At 43.7% G+C, this 21590-nt stretch overlaps 1 protein-coding gene across 2 annotated transcripts; it reads left to right on the top strand.

Annotated features, from left to right (window-relative positions):
* Positions 1–1156: 1156 nt before the first annotated feature.
* On the top strand, positions 1157–20897 carry LOC110981293 (uncharacterized). Of its 2 annotated transcripts, none has more exons than XM_022238762.2 (9): positions 1157–1820; positions 12851–15213; positions 15358–15432; positions 15833–15934; positions 16210–16351; positions 16567–16693; positions 17042–17166; positions 17479–17568; positions 18534–20897. In XM_022238762.2, the coding sequence occupies exons 1-9, from the start codon at positions 1724–1726 to the stop codon at positions 18626–18628; spliced, it is 3216 nt and encodes a 1071-aa protein (XP_022094454.2). In that variant the 5' UTR covers positions 1157–1723; the 3' UTR covers positions 18629–20897. The 2 variants fall into 2 exon arrangements, with proteins under 2 accessions (XP_022094454.2, XP_022094455.2); XM_022238763.2 differs by lacking the exon at positions 1157–1820 and adding an exon at positions 10917–11103.
* The last annotated feature ends 693 nt before the right edge of the window (positions 20898–21590 follow it).

Here is a 21590-nt window from a genome sequence, read left to right as displayed (position 1 = left end):
AACTGCTGCGAACCGGTTCTGCAAACAATAACGGCGCAGGAAAAGAAAGAGTAGGTTAATGTAGACCACAAACCATTGGCAAACTGCTTTGTAACTCACAGGAAATGCGTCCATGTTATAGTATCTCCGTTTTGGTTGCATTCCAAGTCACAGAAATTCGACCGAAGTCGGATTTCTTAGTACGTGTGACAAAATAAGTCTCGGATATTTCATAAAAGCAGTTTATTTTCTTGCCACCACACTTAAATATTGACGAACTGATCTGCATGTACGGGAGTTTGGGATTTTTTTTCTCCCGAATGGCTTGTTTATTTTATCACATCTACCTCTGAACTTTACCAATCAAACATTGAACAAGGTTGCATCCCCATTAATCCCTGTTATCAGACGCACTATGTTTTTGAAAAGGAATCCACAGGAATAAGTAAGTAACGTATAAATAAATGTAAGTTGTATAAGGGCTTTCCCCTGGGATGGAACGGTCCTCCATGGATAGAATTATGATTTCTCCGTGGCGGACAATTTGGCTGGAAACTACTTACCGTGAAATAGATTTGGCGTCGAATAACCCTGGCAGAATAAAGAGATCTGGTGGCTCTGCTGAGTTTTTCCCGTTTTGAGATCTGGAAGGAGGTATCGATGGATTTCCCTTTGTGAAAAGGGTAAATGTGAGCTGGCAATCCAGGCCATTCGGGTGAATAATGTAATTTTTCCAGAGGCATGTGACATGTGTTCGTAATAAACAGAATTTTCGTGTGGACTCAATTAAATGAATGGCAACACAGGATGCGGCCCTCGCGGATACTTTAAAGGAGGTATTACGCAGTTTGTCTTTTTCCACCTCAATGACCTTCACCCTTTCTGATTAAGCCTTCCCTTATTTTAAAGCGATTGTTAAATGGTAACTGGACTTCTTAAAAGAGGGAGGGGTTGGGGAAGGGAGCTTACCCTCCCCATTTACGCCGTGTTGATACTGCCCGGTAGATTTATCCATTTACATTTTGTAATCCATGAATTTCCCCTTTGGAACCCGCTAGAACAGTGCATTCTTTACAGCTAGTTGATTGTTGGTTTTTATCCTGTCTGGTGCCCTGTGATCATTAAATGGATTAATCATCAGCCAATTTCCTTATTCAGAGGCGCCGTGCGGAATTCTGATCGAGTCTCACGAAACTTCAATCGGCTGCTTTGTACGACTCGTGTAGCCAGTCCGTGATTTGCAGCAAGTGGTTAATTGGCTGAAAACGTGTAAATTGTAGCCAATCAAAATTAACGTTCATTAATAGACTACGCCCACATTGACATGGACATAATCTACATGCAGCTCTTGTCCTCGCTTTCATTTCTCATGTTTTATGGCAGTGTATCTGTGTTCGTGTACCCGGGTGTGCAGTTCTCAACTTGTTTACAGAGGCAAGGTTCATCGTCCGGCAGAATCACCTGTTGTCGAAAATCGGGCGATACTACATTCGCTTTACTACTGAACTGAATGTGGGACTGTTGTCTAGAGCACCTGTAAGCGGGTGAGTGCTCTTATACGGTGCTATTTCGCAGCAGTGAAAGCGACTATAGTTAGCAGACCGTCAGAAAGACGGTATCTCGCAGCTGCTGTGGCTCGTAGATTGACCTGACTACCTCAGTAGACTGGGTGCCTTCTTGAAGGGTCAGCATCATCCAGTATCGACGTGCTTTAGGTTGGTTGGCGTTGACGACCGCGGGTACCATGCCGCGTGGGGTAGCGTCGGGTGGCAGCTTGATGAGCAAACGCCCCAGGCCCAGTGAGACGCACCGTGTTTTCTGCCGTCTGCTTCTCGCAGTTTGTAAGTTTTATGAAAATATTTAGTGACAAAAGAGATTAGTTAATGCATCAGGTAATTATTGGCGTTTCGAGTTTGGGGACCCGGGGAGGGAGGGGGCAGGGCTGGGTCAAGTTTGGTTTGTTCTGCTTTGCATTTTGAATTTTTTTAAAGGACTTGAAAGTACCACTACTTAAACGGCACTGTCGCGGTCGCAATGATCTCTGTGCTAGGTATTGTCATCATTTTCAATATTTAAAAAAAAAATAAAATTCAGGACCCCGAATCCCCGGCCCCTGCCCAAGGTTTGTATGCTGCTGATAATGATGAGAGAAAAAAAGAGATGTCGTCATTTACGAACACGGATGAACTGGATATATTCGAGGGTCATTTCCTTATTGAGCGGTAGTCGTTACTGAGTTAACACTGGAAGCGGATGCGATGCGGTCTTCCCATGAAGTCAAGGTTCGTTGAAAAAACGATAACACATTGAATTGTTTAATGGGAAAGACTTCACATGGATTTTCGCAAACTCACATGAATTTTCACAAACGGGAAAACAGTAAAAGCTGTTTCAGTCGTGCGAATAAAAAAACTTGGAAGCGCATTTATTGCATGCTCGAAACGCCAGGCCGTCGGAGTACACCGCCGCGTATTTTAGTTGAGCTGTTTATGCTGTCAGCATGCGTGCTTTCTCGTAAAGAAGCTGAGTACCTCAAGAGTGAACACAGGAACTTGAGGAAGGCAGCTCAAGATGGAAAGTGGCAGTGATAAATACTGAAGTATTCTGTAGTAGGCTACATGTCCCTTCAACCCTCGTGACATTTAATGTGCTGTAGCATGCAGCTCAGCAAAACGGATTAACTAGGAATAGCAAAAAGCCTTAGGCTGCCTACAAATCAACAGATGGATATTGAAAGCACCAGCCTCGGTAACAATGGACCTCAGTATAAATTGCCTTGAGCATACAGTGCAAGGCTACATCAGTCAAAAGTCCACTTAGTATCTCTGTTTGAGACGATTTCGAGACATCCTTAAGTCCTTTAAAGGCTTAGCGAAAAAGGCCTTCGTGTTGTTGCTTGAACCCTCGGCGTTACTTTACGACATGCTGGATGCTGTCCGAATCTGATCCTTTGCTATACCTGGTAAGATATGGGATGGAGAGGGTATCCGTGTCTAAACCCCATTGACACTCCAGACCACTGTTAACTAACACATCCCCCTAGAGGCCTGAAAAGAATTCCTAAGATCTGGCCAATGTACCCTGCAAGATATGGGACGGGGGGGGGGCTACCCCCTACATGCCCGATCCCTATACGCACTCTTAGTGACTATTGTTACCTTACACACACACCCCTCCCAAGATGTCTGGAAAAGATTTCCTGAGATTCCGATCAAACAATAATTACACCAACACAAAGGTGGGGCGCTCTCTGTCCATATCTTGCTTCCAGTGATGCAGACGCACGGCACCGCCCCATTGATGAAGACTTGCCTCAGACAGTGTGCCGCACCACTGTCTGATTGGCGCGTGCCTCTTGAACACAATTCGTCGTAACAGGGCCTTTAACAAGCCCAATTAAGTTGACACGCATATGTGCCACTTAGTCCTTCTTGGTCTTCTCTGATTTCAACCACCTGGTCCACATTAGACTTCTTGGCCTATCGCCATACCATACACCCTGTCGGTATGTGGGCATCTTATATCATCAACGGCCACAAAAAAGGTTTTCCTTTTTTTTGTAGAATTCTTTTGTTTTTCCCCTCCGGCTATTCTTGTTTCAGCATGCTCATTTTCTGCGGTTTTAACTTCATGGGTCGAGAACCCCACTTTGTTTTTTGGAGATTTAACCATGATGAAGAAGTTTATTGCAGTTATTTTTTTTACATACAATTCCATTATGATATATTCCGGTCACAATATCACTTTTGAGTAGGTTTGAAAATAATTATGCCTGACCAAAACTTGTGCCTGATTGATAGCCTTTTCCTCCAAACATGAAATAAAATTTTGCACTGCTCGTAAACTGACCTTTCAAGTCTAAACTCTCATTCCGTGCAAAGAATTTCCTTTGTGCAATAATTAAAATTGAACCATAATGTTGAGCGTAGTTTTCATATTAGATATCTGTGACGTATCCCTGTTGGTCCCGTTGGCTTTACGATCCCGTGTTTTAATATGGACTGACTTGATTATGAATTGACTGTTGTCTCTTGACTGATGGCACCTTTGCATAAAGTACATGTATAATCGAATTCGACTGAGTACGGTGCGTCCCTGTAGGCCCGCTCACGTACTTTATGCTGACCAGTACTGTAAGGAACGATTCCTTACAGTGAGATGCAGTGAGATGTATAAAAAGCGACAGTATCAAATTATTGCCCCAAAATGTGACTTCCGATTTGGGGAATTGAAGCTAACAACCCCCGGGGGAGAAGCGATCAAAGCTGAACGCTGATAAACACCTCGTGGGGGTGGTACAGGGGAAAGACTCGGGAACACGGTAGAACTTTTGTAAGGTCAGTCGCATCATTTCGAGTGGTTTATCTTGGCAAGTTGGCACCTTGAATTTCGGGTGCAGGAGAAAATAATCAATTGGACCCGTCATTTTAAAATATATGAACATATAAATTAAAAGTGACAAATTCATGAAATTCTAAATTTCGGAGAGTCATAGTGCTAAAGGTACACAGCACTACCATCAAACTCGAGACCGTTCGCAAAATCGTACGTTTCTTATAGATCTTTCAAAATACACTGAGAACTTGACGTTCATAACAGCACTGTGCTTCAAGTTGTACGCTACGAGGCAAAAATATACTTTTTGACGGATGTTGAAAAGTATCGCTTAAGTTGAAAGTATTACCTTTGGTTATGATGATGCTTTCTACGTAGAAAGTATTGCGGTCTTATTTTTAATTTCACAACAAATTTACCCTTTGAAGAGATCAGGATCTGGCATGGATGGGTGATATGTTGTCCGGAAGAAGACCATCGCAAAAACACAAGTAGTCTTGTAACTTAAGTGATGAATAGTTATCTTGGAAGATTAATTTCCTACTATTTTCGAGGGATTACGTCACTTCAGAAAGTTTCTTTTCGAGGGCTTAAATCACTTTTGAAGGGGGGGTGTACTTAGTCCCTAGAGCAAAACCCGTTCGAGCGCAAAGAAGCGCGAGACCCTGAACGGCATATGGGAAATTTGTGGATTCCAGATGTCCTGTGTTAGGATCTAAGGCAATTTATGACTGCTTCACCCAATTCTTGAGCATTTTCAAGTTGAAAATTGTTTTCAGACTTGGAGGATCTGATAATGAGTTGTATAAAATCAAATATGAACCTACAATTCTTCCGTAAACAAAGAAGGAGGGCGAAACAAACGATATTATATCTCCCTCATCAAAAGTGGGGGGAGGGGATGTTCCCCATCCCACACTGATTGACGCCTCTGTCTATTTCAGTAAATTTTTTCGTATATCCAGGGGAAAACAATGTTTGTTATAAAACTATAGTTTCTTGTGTTGTTTTGGTGCTTTCATTTATTTATCCTGTTAAAGTTTCAATGTGTGCGTGACCAGACAGTGTTCTAACAAAATGTTATACAAGTCATGTACTCTTAAGCTTATGGGTCACGGAGTACTGTCGACTGCTACACGTGCACTTTTATAGATTTGAGAGATTGCGTTGTGAAGCCTCCATGACATGATTGCCACATGCCGAGGGTTGGAACTGAAGTTACAAGTTCAAGTCATATCAAGGTCCCTTTTATCCGCCACCATTAAATACACGCAGCCACCGGTAATAATCCATCGCCAGACATGATGGAACAGGTGTGATACCGGATCAAATCGGACCAGTGTCGTTTCAAGAGTTCATTGGCGTTGTTTTTGCATTCTGGAAAACATTGCCCCGGAATAATCCGATAAACTGATGCCCGCGCGTATGGATTCGATGGTGAGTAGCCTGCGTGCCGCGGGCCAATCTCATAGAGCTGCTTAAGCACAAAATCTGTTCAGGCGTGATAACCTTAGCTCGATAAGTTACCAGCCAAAAAGTCCATATGTTGTACGTGTATAGGCCTATTGTTCGAGAATGGTCTTTTGGTTAGCATGAAAATCACGTAGAGTTTGAGCTGGTAATGTTTGTTTTTAAGCAACGTTTTTTGCGCTCGAGCAAATTTTGTGCTTAAGCAGCTCTTTGAAATTGGCCGGGAAGAGTCCGGGGGGGGGTTCCCCTAGTCCCTTTGGTTACGTAGCCAGGCTTATCGGGGGCGGGGACGAGAGGGGGCGAGGGTTACCACAGGGGTAGTTGCCCCTTCCCTGATGCGGCTGCGCTGCTGCAGGGATTCAACTTTAAAGAGTTTGTTTCTTTTTGCCTTATGAAGTTCTCAGCGTGTTACTGCTAGTTGCTGCAGAAGTAAATTTATCAACGATTTTTGCCAGAGAGCACATGAACTATTCGCTAGGATGTAAAGGGAAATAACTGTCTTTAATTCTGCATTTAGGAGCAACTCGATCGAGTACCAATATAGTGAAACAAATAGTATTTTTAACACTTGCTATTTAAGCGTAAACAGTTAAAGTGACATTTTATGTTCAGTGATTTGTTAGGACCCCCAAGCCTTCTTCAGTTTGACCGTTTCAGAAGTCTTAAAGTTGAGTTATAAAGCAGGCCATTACAGCGTGACATTGAATCGTTGGTAACACCCAGCTGTTGAAAAGTCTTAAATTCTGTCAAAAGGTCGATCTATAACAGATCTTTGCTTGTTTCACTGAGGAAAATGTGATGCATTATTCATTACTTCTAGCTCTTTAAGTTAACGCTAAAGCCGCAACTATATTTCATTTTCAACAGACAATATATGCACAGTCGACTCTGTCCGGGTGATCTGTGCCTTTGTGGTTTACTGCAAGATTAACACTGTTGGCTGTAAATCTCAGCCTAAAACCTGTCAACCTTACTACCCGTTGTAAAGACCTGATCGATTGAAATGTTTATTACATGAAACCTCAAGCCCGTGGGCGTTGATAACGTCCGATGACACATTCCTGATACTTTGTTACCGATCGTATAGCTCGGATGGCGAGGATGCAAAGACTTATGTCCAAGTCTGTGCTCATTTGTGTAAAGACTGCTCAGTCGCTTTAAATTACAACTAATAAGCCCGATGAGCATCATCCAGATAACTAGTCATCCCTTGAAAGTTTTTTGCACCAGTATTTGCAGATATCAAGTTGGACTTCATGAGACTTATCTCGGAACTAGAAGTAGGCTGAGATTCCTTACACGATCACCAAACGAAGTTAGTTCGGACAAGATACCCAATGGAATCAGCAGTACAGGGAAATCGCTCAACTTTTTCTCTCATTTTCTTCTTGATCAAACTGTGACGGGGCATGAATACCTTGCATTTGCCACCGTTCGGTCATTTTTGTTTAGAGGAGGTTGTTTTGACTCTAGGTGGGAGAAACCTGAGTGCAGAACCCCCAAGAATGCTTTTCAACTTGGGAACGGGTAAACAAAGTGACGTCACTCTCACTCGATTGTACTTAGGTTGCAACCGGTCAATCAGAACACACTCGGTATTATAAAGGTATACTTTGGACAATGAAGTATTTCCATTTTTTGCTTTGCCAGCCGATCGTCTTACCTCATTACATTCCATTTGTTTATAGGCTGAGGGGCTTCAAATTTATGGTTGTTGATCAGACTGCCAACTATGGTGTGATGGGGTGGTTGGGGCCATGAGAGGGAAAAGGACTTCTTAAAAGGTCAGACTTTTCACTTAGGAAAACGAAAAACCAAGCCCAATACCATTAGAAAACAGCTCTCATCTTAGGATTTTCTTAGTGGTTATCAAGCACCTTATTTTCTGAGGGGCGGTTACAGGTGCCAATTATTGACTAGTGAAGTCGCTCGTTCTTAATACAACTTTATAAAGGACGTCTCCATTCACAATTTGGCCCTGAAAGCACAGGCAAAAGAACAAACTTTCGAATATCGACACTTTCCTGCAGTTGGCTGTACTCTCTGAATTTGAAGATCGGCCATTCTGAGAAAAGCACGAACAAGGGGTCTCCAGCCCTTGTGAACTGCAAGTTGGCTCTAGGTGGGGGTCGCCTGTGTCGATACGACGATCAAGTTTCAGTAATCGATACTCCGATCACCGTGCGGCCGGCTGGTGTCGGCTATAACTAGCTGCAGTGTTGTGTCAACATCGTCCCTGTGAGGAAACACGACCGGCAACGTTGGTGTCCATCTGTCAGCGCCACCGCAAAGGCAAAGGAATTTACCCGTGCTTTTATGGAAATACGGTGCGCAGGTGTTTTACCTGTTTTATAATTAGGAAATGTCACCATGCCGGCCGTCAGTTTGTGTTTGACAGAATGACGTGTCCATCATCTTGAAGAGATGAGAATTGATTGATAGTAATGTGCATAAACTTCAACACAGCTAAACCTGTGAATATTCAACGAGTACAAGGGAAACGTGGCCAGATTTCATTGGAATCTGAATCCGTGTGACGCCGGAGAAGTGTTTAAGACCAGCCAACTAGTTAGGTGTTTTATCAACCGTTTATAAGACTGGCTTCGTAACAGGCTGTCGACCAGTAAGAATGACTAAAATGTCTTAGGTGTTATGAATAATAATTCAACAATGGAACCATATACAGTAGATCAAACCCTTCAACAACATTGCTCGATCATTGTAAGAAATCACGGTCGGACAGTCGCAATGAGTTAAGAAAAGTGTAATGAACCAGCGTATCAGGGACACTATACAAAGCAATTATACATGTACCATCAAATAGGCCCGTGCTGAAGGGTACCAACAGTTTGCATTCTTGCAGTGTTTTAATTCATAGTCTGCGATTGTGATCTCCATTTGCTTTGGAAAAGCCTGCAACTGTATCATTTCCCCAAAGGAAAAGAAATTATAAGTATTTTTAATGGATATTCAGTAGCCGTGTACACAAGAATTCCATTTTGCAATAATTTTGGCAAAGCTTGCATTCATGCTCGGCATTTCTACACAACTTTTAGAAATCCTTTTCCCCCCTCAAAGCCTAGGGCCTTTTCGATATACGTGCGTTTGTCCGAAGCTTTTCAGGTTCGATTCTGAAGTGTTCGAGACGAGGCCTCAAGATTTCTGTATAGGGTATTTACAACAGACTGGGAATCTGTTTCAAAGTGGGGTCCTTTTGACATCAAGTAGGATTAACCCAGTAAAGTGCCATGAGAACCGGATGTGGTATCCATGACAACGCTAGAGACAGGTTCACAATGCTGTCATCGACTGAACAAGAGGGAAACTGTTGTGAAGCAGAGTGTCTGCAGATATGGTGTGCTGGGCCTACTTCGCTATAATACTTTGTGTGAAAATGATTTTTGAATGGGACAACTGCACTGACAAGTAACTGAAGTAATACACTCTTTACAAAGGGCTTATCAAAAATTTCTTCCTGGCTGAAATCTAATCAACATCCTTTGGACTCCATTACAACCAAATGTACCTTCAACAGATCCAGCTGTTACCTGCTTTTGATTCCTCCGTCAGCATCGACAATACCCCCATTTCTATTGCCCGTTCAACGAACTGTAAGGGGTGTCATCGTTGATGGAAAAACTCAGCTGGGATGACCACATTTCATTGGTTTCCAAGGTCAATTCTCGTAACATTGGGGTCTTACGTAAACTTCGCTCTTTTCTTCCACCTTGTCTATTATTTTGAGGGTGCTGTTTCTGTGAGACCATCCAGTGGTGACTTTAAATAGTTCAGTGCATGCACAGGTCCTTCTGTTCGTGTTGTGAACCCAGAATTTGCTTACTGGAAGCATTTCTGGTAAAGGGATTGATGTATGATTGTTCTCAGCAAAGAAGAGAAAATTTAGTCTGTGCTCTTCATTTCTAACAGTTAAGGCGCAGCTCGTTTTGTTAAAGCAATAAATTTGTTTTGCGAAAATCCATGGACCACTATTCCCTAGTGATCCAGCAAAATCTACAAATCTGCAGGGCTATTTTGTATGCAAGCTAGTGTGTAACATTGAGGCTTTCTTCCTGGGATAATCGAACCTTTAACAAACACCACACAGGGTTTTTCACGTACATGTGTAACCTTCTTCCCCGGTTTTTCGGTCTTCACGTCGCCTCAGTTCCTTCTGTTTGTAGCCACAGAACTAGAGCACGTCGCAATCTATTTCTGCCCTTTCTTCGAATGTAATGAGATTCAATGGACCCAGTCTTTAGAATAGTATCGACGTTAACATTAAGTCACGGTCATCTATGGGATGTTTTAAGAACCTCTATAAAACCACCTTGTCTGTGGTTATCAGAGATATCTCCTTCTTTTTTAGCATTTTTTCATCTCAGCCATTGGTCTTTTTTATTGTTTTGTTCATTGCTTGTGTTCCGTTCTTTAATTTTCTTGTACGAGTCATCGTTAGTTTGGTTTCTCCGGTTTTTCTCTTAAAAGGGCATTTCTACAAAGATATGTTTGAACATGCATCAGTATTTGCCCATACATGACCGTATATCATGTCTCTCTTAGGCCTATATATTGTTCTTGTGTATTGTGGAACGTTTCTCGTTATCGATCCTTGTATAATTTGTGATTGTATTTTACACTTTGGAAATGAAATGAAAGGAAAAGAAAACTTGGAATCATCCCTCAAGATACCTGAAAGGGATACTTGACTTACGTCAGTATGATCTTGCTAAATTAATTCGGTCGAAAGATACAGTAGGCACAATGCGAGCACTAAAGGTTGTTTCGTTTTATTTGCGTACCTTTTTGTTTGGTTTTATGAATGCTGTAATGCATCATGAAATTTGGAATGGTAGGAAAAGTATTCTAGTTAGATGCAAAAACATAGACTTCAACATTTAAGCTTCACAACCCCTTACTGGCGAATGAACAGCTCTAATCGGTCTTTTCTATGATAGGCGACGGGAGGGGGGACTGTTCAGGCTATGTCACATGTCCCGGTTTACCATGACAAAACAACAGTCGCAGACGACTGACCATGCCTGCATTATCAAAGATTTCAAAGGTACTCATGAATAAGTTATAACATGTCTGCTCTGTGACGTATCGTCTTTTCAGAAAAACCTGTCAAGTGGAAGACGGGAGATAAGTGGTAATATCGTGAGGTACTTTCAGTGTTAAAAGATCGATTCAGTACAGTTCCAGCCTGAGATTCCACCATTGCGGTTTGGATTGTAAGTCGTGTGCTCGTGCGTGGAAGAAGTTGACACTAAGACTTCAGTAAGATGAAGAGTTTTGTGGCCCTTTGTGTCGTGCTTTATTGTAAGTAAATCGTGAGACAGTCCAACGGAGTCTAAGTTTGATTATAGCCAGAAAGAGTAACTATGGTGGTGGCAGGGCATTTTGAAAGTGGGAGCACCGTACCTCATTGGGTCTGATTACCCGAAGACCCTCATCTAACTTCCAATACTGGCACAAAATATAATGCGGTTTACCAATGGTTGAAACGCTTTACTTTTTTGTAGAATTTGTAGCTTTGGACCGTGGAAATACCACTCAAGTGTCGTTGGGAGGACTGACGTCAGAGGACATAACTTGAAAAGTTGAGAAACCGCTCCTCTAACAGCCACACTTCTCAAAAGAGATATTTACAAGTGGCCTTACCGTCGACAATTTATTAATGACTAATTGTGTTACTGTCACACAAAATCTTTTTACCTCTTCAGGGCAATCAGATACCCTGTGGTGTAACACGGGGGTGCCATAGGCGTCCAAGGGCTCCCTACGGAACTCTGGAAGTGCCATCCGACTTGTTGCGATCCTGATATATTTTATCTCAGGATGACGACATAATTACAGACACGATGTCGACATCCCGATTTGACTTGCCAAGGAATGACAACAACCTTAAAGTAGAAAGTCGACATCCTGAGACGATTCGTCATAGAATGAGGACATCCTGAAATAAATCACAGGACGACCACATTGTGACATGATTTATCGCAGGATGATACTTAACATCATGTGAGTGGGTTGTCGGCACCCTTAGATAATTTAACCAGGGGATGACAATATCAGGGAAGGAAATGAAACGTTATCTAAGATGTTGGCATCCTACTCTGAGGATGTCGTTAAGCGTCATCCCGTTATAAATTATTTCAGGAATCTTTCGTCTTATTTTCAACTTGAAAATGTCTTATTCTTGTATGTCCTGATGTCGACTTCCTATTTTCACGTTGTCATCTTTCAATAAATTATCTTGAAATCATGACCATCTCGTTAAACATTAAATCAGGATTTCGACGTCTTGCCTGTAATGTCACCCTGATTACGTCAAGATCTCAACAAATTGAATGGCGCGTTCAGAGCTCCGTAACTCGCTTTGAGGCAACGAGGTTATAAAACTTGTAGGCGTACGCTTAATTGTCGTGGTTGGAAATTGAGCTCTTTTGTTGTCCACTTTTTTGGGGGGGGGAGGGGCGTACAATTCATTCAAGCAATTACGCAATTGGGGATAACAGCTTCAAGGCCATCCACGGGACAGCCTAAAGCGGCACAAACATAACGGGATGGTGTTTCATTGTGAACACGGTAGCCGCATAGCACGTGAAGGTTGTGCGCTCGACGAGTAATAACTAAGCCTTTAAGAGGCGAACAGTTTTGATGAAAGAAAAAACGGATTGTGCTGATCTGTTGGTTTTATTTACCATGTAGGTGCCTGTTGACAAATTTCTGACTGGAAATGTTAAAGCCACTTGGAATTATAAAAAAAATCGAGAAATGGGGCGAGTTGGCTCTGAGCGACCAGACACCATTTGCAGGGGCGTTATTCTCACTTATACATTTGACTTTTGAGGCCAATCTTTTTAAGGGCAGATCATGAACCATTTTTTAGGGGGGGGTCTTACAAATCTTTGGGGAGGGGCCCAAAAATATTGTAAATTTTTTTATGTTACCGTTTGTGACCCTTCTGAGGGGCGAGTGCCTTTGGGTTTTTTACATGCTAGGGGGGAGGCTCATTATTCACATATTTGAAAAACATTCAACTTAAAATTCGCCTTTGTTACAGATATCTCTTTTCTTCACGGAACATCTGCAGAGATGAACCAGACCAATCTCCACGTGGCATCATTCAGCATGCGTGGTGTCTCTGGCAAAGTCACTTTCTTTGAGGCTGAGGCTGCTTCTGGTCAAGCAATGGTCATGATCAACGTTGCGTTGATAGGGCTTGAGCTAGGGAACTACACCTGGGCTATCCACGAGAAGCCGATGGTGTACGGCCAAGAGCCGGCCTGCAGCGAGGAACTCGTCGGCCCAGTCTACACACACGCGGGCGATCTGACCGGGGCGCTCAACGCCACCACCACGGTGACGGAGAGTGGGAGCTGGAACGCCAGCTACTCCAGCGCACTTGTCAGCCTGACCGGACCACAAAGCATCACGGGCCGGACCCTAGTCTTGCAGGAAGCATTGTCCCAAGCAGCGTACTGTGCTCAGATCGCCAACACTCGGGCACTCGTCACGGCAGTGGCCCGATTTGACGCGCCGTTTGCCGGCACGGTGACCCTACGCCAGGAGAGCGGCAACCCGGAGGCAGATACCACCATATTGGTTGATCTATATGACGTCACTGACCCAATTGAACAAATGACATACGCGTGGAGAGTTAGCAGTAACAGCGGCTACAACCAAGACGTAGACTTGGAAACTCGGTGCAAGGAGACAAGTTCCAACACATACAACCCGACGGGAGTTGATGTAATAACCTGTCGACCGGAGGATCCTCTCAACTGTCCCATTGGATATCTGTCTGGTAAATTTAATAACGTAACTGTAACTCCTGTTCCCTCGGCTGTGACGCATTATTTTATCGACACCAATTTACCGCTATCGGGTGAAAACTCAGTCATCAGCAAATCATTGGTGTTCAGCGACGCCTCGGGTGATCCAGTGGCGTGTTCTCCGATCTTGGAAATGAAACCGAAATCGTCGGAAGCCATAATCAGCGTCAACAACGTGTCGGGTATGGTTCGGTTCCGTCAGAGCTCACCTTATGACGTCACTGAGATCAAAGTGCATCTTGAGAACCTGCGAGGACTGGCTGGTGGTTTTCATGTTCACGTTCTTCCTCCAGTGCCTCGCACTTACGCCAGTGATCAGCCAGCCGGTCCCCAAAATGTAGCCGGCCACTTCAATCCGTACGGCATCGGGGCTGCTCCACCACCCGGCACCGGCACAAATGACCAGTACGAGGTGGGCGACTTAAGCGGGAAGTTTGGCCTGCTGACGGGATATGATAATTTCAATGCCACCTTCCTTGATTGGAACCTACCGTTGTTCGGACGGCATAGCATCATCGGCCGATCTTTGGTGATTCACAAGAAGGAGGGTGATCGTTGGGTTTATGCTGCTATCCCCTATCCGACGAAGAAGAAGACGGTGAAGGCTGTTTTTAAGGCGCCCTCTGTCGGCAAAATCGTGATGAGTCAGGACATCAACGATCCTTACGCCGACACTTCCATCTATGTAGAGATGGCTTATGCGGACGGAACCGACACCACTACGGGCCATAACTGGCACATCCATACAAAAGCCGTTGCTAATGATTACATCTCCAAAGACCGGCGCTGCAGTAGTTGTGCTGGCCACTTTAATCCGTTTGATGCGGACCTCGGTCCAAGTTATGGCCAGTGTTCGCCAGCATTCCCGCAGCGATGCGAGCTTGGCGACCTCTCCAAGAAGCACGGCCAGCTCACCATCACAAACCACATGAATCTTGGCATGGGCAAATTCTTCTTCACGGAGACCTCTTTACCCCTAAGCGGGGTCAACTCCGTCAGCGGTCGCTCCATCGTCATCCACGCCTCCGATGGAGGCAGCCCAAGGATATCCTGTGCCGATCTCCTCGAGGTGCCCCCAACGGTAACCACCGCCGACCTGTGGTCCGACGGCCCCGTCTCCGGTCACATCACATTCCAACAAGAGTCCATCTTCGACCCCGTGCAGATTCACGTGGACGTCAAAGGTCTGAGCAATGTGGCTGGCGGTTGGCACGTCCATGTCCTCCCGATTGACAAGGACATGGACTCGGCCCCGTGCAGCCCCGTGTCTGTCCTGGGACACTTCAACCCTTTTGGTGTTGTCGGATCGCCCCCGTACGGTACACAGGACATGTATGAAATGGGCGACCTGAGTGGTAAATTCGGAAGTTTCTATGGGTATGTGGACTCGGCGGATCACGTCTACCACGATACCAACCTAGCCTTGGAAGGTCCTCGCAGCATTATCGGGCGGTCCCTGGTGGTTCACAAGAGCGCTGACGGATCCCGATGGGTGTGCGCTACTTTGCACCGTAAAACACATCCAGATGACTTCATCGTGACGGCCAAGGCTGTCGTAACCGCAACCGATTATACTGGATATGCAATACTGGTGAGTTAAACGGCCATTAACCGAAAGTAAATCAGGCAAGTCAGTTATGAAAAGGAAATTAGGTCTCAGGGGCGAACTGGTAACGTAAACAGGAAAGCGAACCAGATTAATGTCGAAGATGTTTCCTTCCTTTTTCTAACGCAGAGTCAGACACGATATCACACGGGCGCCTTGGGAGACACCACTGTGGAATTTGGCGTGCTTTCGAATGTTGCCGAGGTTAGTAAAAGACATTTATAGCTTCCGGTCCGGTACATCATCGTACTCGACGAAAATGAAACACTCTTGAAATGAGAGAGAAGGCCCTTGGAACATTGCTTAATTAATGGACTAATCACATTGGTGTGTGCGTATTGGCTTATTTGAACCCGAATTACGAAGATCAGATGGGTGAATAACGCTCGACGAATTAGCTGCCATGACTTCTTCCCGCTAGTTTTCGATGCTACGTAATACTGTTCGCTGTAACGTTCAATGTTCACTGATTACTCAACATATATGTGTAAAAAATATCAAAATGTCTCATCCCAACAGATGATATACATGAGATACACTGATTATGAGTTTGTCCAAATTTTCTTGAAAGGTGACTCTTTTAACAAAATACTTTTTCTGACAGATGGACACATTTTATTGGAACTTTCGTCCTGTCGAACCGGAGGATGATGCGTGTACGGGCTCGTCGTCAATTTTCAATCCTCACAAAGTGTCCGTAAACAGGGTGAGTTAAAATCATCAGGAAATCTATACGCAATCAAGGACAGGCCAATTTAAGACTCATCCAGTGAGTAGTGTTAAACACCTGCCGTTCTTTATTTCCGAAAAAGAAGAGATGGGTGTCATTTAAAGTCATACTTTAAGATGTGATTACGCCTTGTGCTATGACAAATAGCCAACGTGTTATCCTTGAAATTTCTAAAAGTGAATCATCTGCACAAGAGCAAAGATCATCTTTATCATACGCTCTCTTCTGTTTTTTTCTGACATATACAAAAGGATTATGGGAGCCAGTGCGATGCGAAAACTCAGCTCCGATGTGCTGTGGGTGATATGACCGGCAAGCACGGAAACGTCAGCAGCATCGTCAAACGCACCGTCTACACCGACGTCAACCTACCGCTCAGCGGTCAAGACTCAGGTAGCATAAATCTGTCAACACATAAAAAATCACTCAATGTGGAGTTGACTTAAGTAAGCTTGCTATTCAGAGACTTATCAAAGTCTGTGATGATCCAGGGGAGCAAAGTTTAGATTTCCTTTCCCGGACAAAGTTGTCACAAACTTGTTCATAATGATATAAAAACTTGTGCTGTATTTTAAAACCCTTTTAAAACGTGTGTTGTAACATTTCAGTCCTAGGACTTTCCCTTCATCTGATATCGACAAACACTGGCCAGTTTACCTGCGGTACTTTAGAGCCAGATGCCAGCACCGGGAGAGTCGAATACTTATCGTATCCAAGGTCCACATCATTTGATCCGTGAGTACCGTAGTCAGTCTTTGTAGATAAATAATTGTATTCGTCTGTACAACGATCAAAGTATCATCTGATACGTCTTTTGACATTTCAATCTGACGACTTGGACGAGTCGATAGTGTGATCTTTGTCAAATGCCCCATCAACGACTGGCAAAGAGACTGGCAAAGAGAAGAATGCTACGAGCAAAATTTAAAAAAATACTGAAATGCACGAATATCTTGGAGGGTAAAGCGCTGATTGGACACGTATTGGACACAACGAGTGCGAAATCGAGGACTTGCCCAATAATATTTAACCATTTACCAGGGCAACCGAATTTTTATCAAATCACTTGTCCCGCGATCTCAGATATAAATTCCGGCAGGCCTTACACGATTATATGACTGGTGCCGAGATGTGGCAGATAGTGACAACGCAAGAGCCAGAAGTTAATCAAGTGACGGGATGCGCAACGTTGAAGTTTTACTTCATTGGTGAGTTGGATGACAGATGAATGATGGTGACCTCATCCGTAACCTGGGCCAAACACTGGCTCACATTCCTGGAAAGGCCTGAGACTTTTATGCATCTTATCGTTACATTTAAAATTGGAGGATATATAGCGAATACCAGGGCGAGAGAGCAACTTGTGTGCCCTTGTGGCGTTGGATGGCTGGATTTGAGTATTTCAAGGAGACTTTGTGTGGGAATAGATAAGAAAAAACAGAAACAAGACATTTAGCAACCCGCCTTTCGGAAAAGGTGCTGAAGCCAAATATTTATTTTTTTCTAACTTTTCTCTGTAGGTGCTGGCCTAGATGACATGGACAGAGAGTTCAAGCAGAAGGTCCAAGCCGACGGTCTGGGTGAATATTCGCCCACCTCGCAATGCAGAGGTAACACACTTGGCTTATCTGTTCTGCCATAAATTTGTGCATTTTCGTGGCACTCTACAGCAGTGAGCTAGTCTGAAAAGAAGAGTGAAGTTTCAGTTATAACACACCTTTTGAAGGTCTATTTGTATGAATGAGTGAATCACACGTGACCGTATTTCAGCCAACGAAGGCAAAGAACCAGCAAGAGGTGTGTTGTAGATTTGTACTTGAATTATTCGCACGCCTAGACATCGCGCGAGAATGAATTTTAGAGACCAGTGCCTGGTCCGGCACTGAACTCGAAAATGTTGACTACAGCGCCCTCACATGACGAGAACAATAAAAGTAACTCAAAAACTGAATCTAGGGGAACTACAAGCATTGCTTTTATTACTGAATTGCTTGTTGAATCACTGATTAGCTGCATGGTTACATTGCCTGTGACCGGAAGAGGGTCCATTAATAGGACCCTCTTCCGGTCACTAAGAGTCCCCAGGGTGCACAGAATACACCATTGACCTCGTAGTCGGTCCACATGGGTATAAAACCAGTACAGTTTGAATAGCTTCAGCGTACATAGGCTAGAGTCTAACTACTGAGGTTTCGATTGAAATCCAATACAGTCCTTGCTTGACTGTACCAGACTACATTCAAAAGGCAGTGTCAAGCCTTAGTTCGTGTTTGAACTTGATTCTAACCAGGCTCAGTTACAGTGGGTCCAGTATCACTTGAGCAAAAGGCAGATCTTTTATTCACCCTTCTATTCGCCTCGTTAGTGTCGAGCTGTCGGTTTTTTCAAAGGGCTTTTCGACATCTTCACACAACTACATTGTACAAGGATGCACAAAGAATGTACAGGGGATAGTCTGTCCTCTTATGCCTATGAGCTGAAGTACATTGTAATACGAAGGGCATTTGTATGGAGTTAAATTTCCTTCAGGGACTTGCTTTATAAAATTGTCTGTATTCTTTTCCTATTCTGTCAGATATCAGTGGAGGTGGTATTCAAACGATGCCCGCTGCATTGCCCATGTTCTTCGTGCTACTTGCCAACTGCTTTATCCTTTTTCTGCTTCAGTAGCCTTGGCTGTGAAGACTTTCCACTGGAATCAATCTTGGGGTTATCATCCAGAAGTAATTTCCATCATCGGTGCAGGTGCTTATTTAAGGTGGTCTGCTGTCCACATTTGACCGAGAAAATTATTGTGCATTTCTATTGGAGGTTATTGAGTGGGATAATATAGAAGGTTACACCGTTTTTAAACCTTAACATTTTGTTTCAAGTAAAACATAAGGTTATTGTGCACATTGTGCTTGAACATTTCTTTATGTATACGCATACTATTTTAATGGTTTTTCTTCCAACGCTGCCAAAATGACTTCCAAAACTGTACTCAAAGACTGTTGAATGTGGCATTCAGTTTGTCAAACAGACAACTTCAACCAATCCGCCCGGAGCAGAAGCACCCCCGTCATCGGTTGAAAAGAGCCATTCTGGTCGGGAGTGTTCAATTTGTTGGTAGCGATGCAAATGTAATGCTTGCGTTCCGTGGTCGTTCGTGAACCAGCGATCATCGCAGTTACCAGTTGCTACCGAAAGAATCTGCGTTGCTCGGAAAATTGCGCCCTCTCTTTGTCCAGCTCGGGGCCCATACTTGTTTTTTGCTACATTTCTTTTGGGTACATTGTTCTGCTGATTATGGCAAAGGTCCCATGGCTCTGGTAAGGCTACTCCAAATTTCAGCAATGAAATTGAACTGTTGAAAGAATAGACTTGAAGAAAGTCTTTCCACTGAATACGGGCGTTTCACAATAGAGCGCCTCCAAGAGTATGCAACGCGTTGGCCAACCACCGTGCTCGAAATCTGTTGACCCTTTCGAAACACGCATTGGGTCGACAGATTTCGCGCATGGTGATTGGTCAACTTGTTGCAAACGCTTGGAGGCGTGCTATTGTCAATCGCCGGTATAGAGCCTGAAAGTGAAAAGTCACGCAGCGAGCTTCCGGAACCCTCGCGCGGTCCTTCAATGGGGAGTTTATATTCGGCCGTCCTATCACGTTCAATACTTTTTGGAAGAATAATTCTGAACTAAAACCTCCCCATGAAACACTCGTGTTGGAATTTCACCTTTGTCTTCTTCAAGTAATATTTAGGAAAAGTCACCTGGAGATGGGTAAAAAACGAATTTCATTAACGACCTTTCACGGGTATCATCCTAGGTCGAGTTCGGGCGGCCTGTTCTTGACACGGGTTTTTTGTTCTCGCGCTCGAACGGCGGGAACACGACTCAAGAACACTGTTCTCGGAACAGGATCACATACCACCTCCTCGTCAGGGTTTTACAGGAACACACGGAAAATCTCGTGAGATTTGGATTTTTGAACAGCTGCAAAAAGTAAAGAGATGGCTTCCAAAGCCATAGCCAATGGGAAGTTTTGCAAAATTACCATTAATTATTTTCTGTAACACAGAAATGAATGTCCCTGTTTATACAGAAAAGAATTCAGCCCATCCAAACATTAACTCTCGAGAAACGTAGCCCACATGGACGCCGCCATGTTGCTGTCACTAACTACCAGCGATAACCGCTTGTTTGTTCCCGGCGTTCGAGCGGCCAACCCACGAACAACAAATCGAGCTGTTCGTGAACATACGGGAACAAGCCGCCCGAACTCAGCCCTAGTGTATGTTTTCAGTGATAAATATGTGCATGAATTTTGTGATAATGTGCCACCGCAAACGTTACCGGCGTAAGTGCGTTCTGCTTGCAGCCCAGCGTCGTTCATACCGATTCAAGATTGTCATAGTGGATGGTACATGTTTACGGAGCTTGTTTACGTGCTTGCTGAGATCTTGACCATCACAGGTCAACAACGATGACATCTTGACCTTGAGTTGATTTATCATGGGATGACGACATTCTGAGCTTATTAATTACAGGAGGACGACATACATGCAATGGGAATGTATATTTGACATCCGCAGGTAATTTATTGTAGGATGACATTTTGAAAGTAAGATGACCACATCCCTGCCTGTAACATCTTGCTTGATTGTCGTCATCCCGGATAAAATGTCAGGATCTCAACAAATTGAATGGCAGTCCCAGGGTTCCATACATTTGCGACCGTCCATTTTATTTGTGGACAACAAATCTGTTAATTCAAGGAAAATCCACAGAGATTAATCAAGACAGACAAACAAGAATTTTGTCACAAGTTAAGCCGTTTTTCATAGTAAATACTTCTTAGGCAAAGAGGTGTACATGTACATGTTTTTTTGAAGTAAGTATGTATATATCCGTAATAAAATGGCTACTTCCAGTCATTGTTTGGTTTCTGGATCGTTCTCATGCTGGTGCTTTGCAGGTTTCTTGGTGTTGCCACTTTGTTTTAGAATGATTTTAAATAACTGTTTTTGAATGATTTTGTGTATTGGGGCGTGGCATATCATGCTTTTCCAACTTTTAATAAATTTCATTGTTGATAATTTGATTGCCTGATTGTACGGCCAAAAATGACACGAAGACTACTAATGAAATAGGCTGTACTCTTTTCAAGTCACAATCGTGTTTTCCCACGAAGGGTATACCCAGCAAGAAATGAGACCGAGGGGTGCCCCCCCAACAACAGGAATTCCCCAGATTCCTGCGAGACAATGACCAACACAAAGCAGGGGGGGTTTCTCTCCGTCTCATACCTTGCTGCATATGACGAAGGGCTGCAAAAACCATGGCTGGCCGTCAGCACAAAAGTAAAAGAATAATTCACATAGTGTAGAAAACTCAAGCAGCTATCAGAATACTTGATAATAACATACGTTCTATTAAATGCTAAATGGAAACTCGACCCTCTTTAAATAAATGGTAAAATGAAAAAACAACCACGGGGTGAGATTTTTGACAAACTTTGGCTGCCTATACGTGTTGCTGGAAAAATGAGAGTCGTCTATAAACCCTACGCATAGTCGCCATCTATCAACCACTTTGTGATTCATCCGTGCTTTCAACACGAGAGTGGACTGCATTTTCAACCCTGGCCG

This window comes from Acanthaster planci, linkage group LG13 (assembly GCF_054643075.1).
Source record: "Acanthaster planci isolate LZ-2023a linkage group LG13, COTS_SCS, whole genome shotgun sequence".
Lineage (NCBI taxonomy): Eukaryota > Metazoa > Echinodermata > Asteroidea > Valvatida > Acanthasteridae > Acanthaster > Acanthaster planci.
This window is presented reverse-complemented; position numbering and strand designations above follow the sequence as displayed.